Source organism: Primulina huaijiensis, chromosome 11 (assembly GCF_012295235.1).
Source record: "Primulina huaijiensis isolate GDHJ02 chromosome 11, ASM1229523v2, whole genome shotgun sequence".
Classification (NCBI taxonomy): Eukaryota; Viridiplantae; Streptophyta; class Magnoliopsida; order Lamiales; family Gesneriaceae; genus Primulina; species Primulina huaijiensis.
In genome coordinates, this window is record NC_133316.1 from 12,370,155 (window position 1) to 12,375,525 (window position 5,371).

At 38.9% G+C, this 5,371-nt stretch overlaps 1 protein-coding gene across 1 annotated transcript; it reads left to right on the forward strand.

Moving 5' to 3' along the window:
• The first annotated feature begins 2,024 nt into the window (after positions 1–2,024).
• On the forward strand, positions 2,025–2,489 carry LOC140988393 (uncharacterized). The gene has a single exon (XM_073457410.1). The coding sequence runs from the start codon at positions 2,025–2,027 to the stop codon at positions 2,487–2,489; it is 465 nt and encodes a 154-aa protein (XP_073313511.1).
• Positions 2,490–5,371: the final 2,882 nt, after the last annotated feature.

Below are 5,371 nucleotides of genomic sequence, written 5' to 3' on the forward strand. Positions count from 1 at the left end.
TCATATGACACGTTTACATTACGCTTTAAAGTTAATGAAAGGTATGTTGATTACAGTATATTCTCACTGCTGTGTGCTATGTATATGTATTTGTCATTATGGTACAGGTGTGTTGAGTGTTTAGACTCACTAGACATGTGTGATGCAGGTGAGCATGTTTATGAGGGGATTGGAGGTGTCGAACTCTGAGTAAGCAGGACTGGATGTGTGCGAACGACCCGAGGACCACACTTCTTCTGCACATTACGATTTTTATGAGTGTTGAGAGGATATAAGCATTTTTATACATTGGTTTTGATACGATGATGATTACTAGGATTTTTACTCGTTATGTTTACACATTTTCTGTTTGGTCGAGTTTGGCCATTTAAACTGCACTACTTTAAAATGTTAAATGTTTACACTTATTTTTAAATAGTATATTTTTCTGTCGGGTTTCATGCATGCAAAATATTTAGATGATATTTACGAGAATGTATGCTTTTTTAAATATANACTTCTGCAGCTCAGTCTTCAAGCTTCAAGTCTGTAAGCTTTTGTATTTTAAATGATTTACTATTATCACCTGCATGTTTACGTGATATACGTTTGACGATGACTTACAGTGCATGATTAACTGCTTTTTTGATTTAAGGACTAATTATTTTGCAAAAAACTAGATTAAATTGAATGATGGATCACGTTTATAAATTGGACTGTATTCAGATATCATGCCTCCCAGACGCGATCCTAGTGCAGATTGTCAGGATGAGATTCTTGGAGGAGGCACAGGCCCTCCGCCACCACCGCCACCAAGAGATGCAGCTACCCATGTACTGGAGGGTATGGCTAGGCTATTGGAGCATGTACAACAGGCTCCCAGACCTCAGGCTGATGTTTTCGAGTAGTTTAGGCGGCTCAACCCGAAGGAGTTCGAGGGCACTACCAATCCATTCTTGACAGAGGGATGGAATCTCTGGAGTTGTACTTTGAGTGTCTGCAGATGAGAGATGGAGTTCAGGCGGAGCAGGCTTTGCCGGATATAGACTTTGAGATGCAGAGGAAGGGGCATCAGACTCAGTCCAGCTTTCAGCCGCAGAAAAAACATTATTAAAGGCCACCGAGGCAGCAGGGGCAGCAGAAGCCCCAGGGACAGGTTAGGAGGCCCCTGCAGCAGAGACCTCCTGGCGCTTAAGCCAGAGGACAGACAGCCATGCACGTAGTGCAACAAGTTCCATCTCGGAAAGTGTTTGTGGGAGACCTACAGATGCTTTATTTGCGAGCAGAAGGGTAATAAATCAGCAGACTGCCCTAAGAATATGAGCCCCACTACTGGCTGAGCTTATGTGATGCATGCCGAGAAGGCCGTGGCAGAGCCAGATTCGACATTGATTACTGGTAACCCTTACGTTTAAGATTTTGATTTATCGCTTGTTTGCATGAATTTTATGCTTGTGAAGAGAAGTAATTTATGGGATTGATAACTTAGAACAAATTAGGCTGCATGCTCTACTTAGTTGGGATTAAGAATTTAGTTTAATTGGAGAATTTTAGGACCCAATTGTAATAACCGATAATTTAAGGGATGATTTTTTTGAATTTTCTGTAACTTGGGAGATTTGAAGTCTAGGTTTTCGAGATTTTCACAATTTATGAGGCTAAATCCAAAATTTTTATGGGGTCATGTGGAAAATTTCAAAAAGTTTGAAGGTCCTAAGTGTAATTTTCAAAACTTTAGAGGACTAATTGGCAATTTCAGATTTTCTGAGGGTCAAATTTCGTAATTTCTGGAGCAATGTTTGGGTTAATTCAGTAATTTTTGAGAATTTTTGATTAATTTCCAGTAAGAAAATTCTTAAGTTTCAACGCGATTAGATTTTATGGAATGTTTTGTGAGAATATATATTTCAGGTGTAGCCATGCATGCATTGTTAGATTCAGGGGCTACGCATTCGTTTATATCCGAATCTTTCTTCAAGCGACTAGGAATCATACCAGGGGCGATGGATTCAGGGTTCAGAGTATCGATCCCATCCGGGGATTAGATGTTCACTTCTCAGATAGTGAAGAGATTGGAGCTTCGGTTACAGAAATATACGGAGCAGAAAGATTTGATAGTGCTACCGTTGCCCAAATTCGACATTATTCTGGGTATTGATTGGCTTTCGTTGAATGGAGCTGTCATAGACTTTCGACAGAGGTCAGTGTGTGTCCGGCCACCTAGTGGTAAGCCGTTTATTTTTGAGGCAGCCAGACACCATCAGTTGTCGCACGTCATTTCCTGCATGTGTGCGAGGAAGCTTATGAAGAGAGGCTGCCAGGCATTTTTTGCCAGCATTGTACCAATGTTAGAGCAAGTCAGTCAGAGGCTCGAGGACGTAGAGGTGGTCAGTGAGTTCTCTATTATTTTCCCTTACGATGTTTCAGGCATCCCACCAGACAGAGAGGAGGACTTCTCTATTGAGCTCATGCTAGGTACAGTGCCAATTTCCAAGGCACCCTATCTGTAGAACCCGAAAAATCAGATTACGTATAAGTCATGCATAATTGCTATTTTTTAAATTAAAAACGATTTTTATATATATATGAAGGGTTTAATTCATTTTAAACTTTGTTAAGTCACGATTATTTATTTTCATTACAGAGGTTTAGTTTTTTCTTTTCGGATAAATACGCGACTCCGGACTGGAGTTTGGAGAATTGAGATAAGATTAATAAGAAGAAAATACTCCTAAATTTAATTTAAACCAAGGAATAATTTATTTTAATGATAAAGAATGTTTTTAGGATTTATTTAAATTAATTGGATTGAAGTTATTAAATAATTCTTTTATTTCCAATATTTAATTAAAGCCTAAATGAAAATGTGTAACCAATTAGGATAAAATTAATCCAGGCCTAATATATTCAAGAAATTAAAACCTAGCATTTTAACAATTTATTTTAAGACCAAGCCATGCTATGCAAGATTTTTGTCCTAACTTAATTTGTTAATTCACTAAAATATATAATGGGTATTTAAAACCTTAAGAATTAAAAATACAAGATTCAATCAACAATATACCTTGCAAATTGATAGCAAATTTCGGTCATCCCATAAACCAATTTAAATATGTTTGGTAACTCTCAATTCTAGTCACCCTTCATTGGCCCTTCATGGTATAATAATTCCCTCTCCTTTAACTCACCGATAAATGGGTAATTCAAGCACCATTATTCACCTAATTTCCCTTAACCCACTAATCTAGCATATCAATTCCATTCATCTCGTGCAGCAAGAATAGAAACAATTGATTTGCCATTCAAACTTCTCACTTGTGACTCCCATCTAAATGCCTTTCATGACTCACTTATCAACTCTGGTAACCTTCACCTTCATTATCTAGCATCCTTCCATCCATGAAATTCGAAAATATCCGAAAGAAGTAGCAGCAGCCATCGGGAATTAACAACAGAAAAATAAGAAAGAAAATCCGACTCCGCCGCGCCGTGTTCGTCGTGTTGCTTTGTTTTATTCAAAAAAGATTTCCAGGCATGTATATATTGTTTATTTTCTCTTCAATCAAGTCCTATAGATATTTTTAAACAATTATATGTTCATGATTCACGAAGCAACACAAAATTTGACAGCACACTTTGCAAAAAATAAAATAAAATCTGTACAGGCCTTATCGATCTTTCACTTTGTGGTTCACGGTTGGAGTGTTTTGTTGATTCCAGGAAGTTGGTTCGGTCCCAAGCACTCAAGGCTACATCTAGGCATGATCTAGAGTGTGTTAGAGTATTGATGGTTCATTGATTTAAGACCATACACTCAGGTTAAGGATTTGATAGCAAAACATTTCTATAGTTGCAGATTTGGCCATGATTTTTGTTGTTTGCTTGTCTAAGGTGAGTGTTCGAACCATGCCTGTCCCAGGGCCTGTAACCATGGTTAGAATCCTTCCTTAGCATGTCTAGGACGTGACCAAGTCAACCTTTCAAGGCTTGGTTCATGGATCCATCAAATTTTTACAACAACAATGCAAAGTGCCCATCGGTTTTCATTTCTGGTTTTGTGTGAGTGAGTTTTCGGTTTTGGGGTGTTTGGGTGAATTGTGGTTGGCTTTTAGCCCTTAGCCATGGTTCAAACAATACCTCATCATGTCTAGATCAATCCATGGTCGAGCATATGACCTCCGGAACGATACAAGACAGCAAAAAAATGCAATACATCACACAATACATAATTTCGGTGCTCTAGGTTGGAGCTTTGAGTGGTCCTAGGTATTTGCTTGAGTTGTGATTGGCCAAGTGCCCTTAGCCATGGTTCAAGCCATGCCTTAGGATGTTGTTAAGGGACTCTGGTTGGTAGTTCAGGCTCAATGGCCATTAGTTCCCTAAAATAACTCGCAAATGCATAGCTGCTGCCACCGTGCTTTTGACAACAGCAGTGTTTCGGTTCAGGGGTCTTGTTTGAGTTCTTGGTTGGCTTTTAGCCTATGGCCTTAGACTGGACAGTACCCCAATGAGTTATGAATGTCATGTTTTGGCCGTTCGTGATTTGGTTGAGTTTAGAGGTCGTACGAGAATTTACGGAGCAATGTGCCAAAGTGACTCTCGAAAGAGTGTTTCATGATTTTGGCCTCCATTCACTATTTTTCGTGTATTACAGTTCTTATGGATATTATTTCATTATGTTAGGTGTATTTTAATCATGGCTAAACGATGGTTCAATGTTGGTTCGGGTTGGTACGAAGCCATGGTTGGAAACTAGGTTGTTGGTCTCGTTCGCCTCGTTTTTGGTTCGAATATGAAGTTTTTGTCAAGTTGAGATTATTTGCATGTGTCTAATGTTAGGATTAGGTCGCAGCAAGCCTGGAAACGATCCAACTGATCCGGTAAAAACAGGGTTATAATTATATCACATGCATAAAATATAAAATGTTTATTTTGAGATATATGCGATATGTCTTGTGGCCACCTCACGCTTATGGGATCTCTCCACCCGGTGACTTACGACCAGTTTACGATTATGTACGGGTACGGACATCCAGTCCAAGGGCTGTGGTGATCTCTACAGCCCAGTGTACTGTGGTTTAGTCTGATCAGACGTTCATGATATGTTATGGGCCATTTGCGTTGAAACATTATCTCTGCCAGAAAAATCTCGATATGGTATTTTATGACAACGCTCTATCGAGCAAATCTTTTTCGTACGATTTTAAGATATGAACGTATTTATATTTACTCATGACACGAATTTCACGTTACGCTTTACGACACGATATTTTTACGTTGCATGCGATCTTATTATATATTTACTAGTTATTCACGATATATACATGCTGAGTCTTTAGACTCAATTGACTTGATTGTTGTAGGTACTGATGAGGTCGAGACTGAGGGCGGG

Coding starts and splice junctions, on each gene's coding strand:
- LOC140988393 (XM_073457410.1), top strand. CDS start 2,025: ATGTTCACTTCTCAGATAGTGAAGAGATTGGAGCTTCGGTTACAGAAA.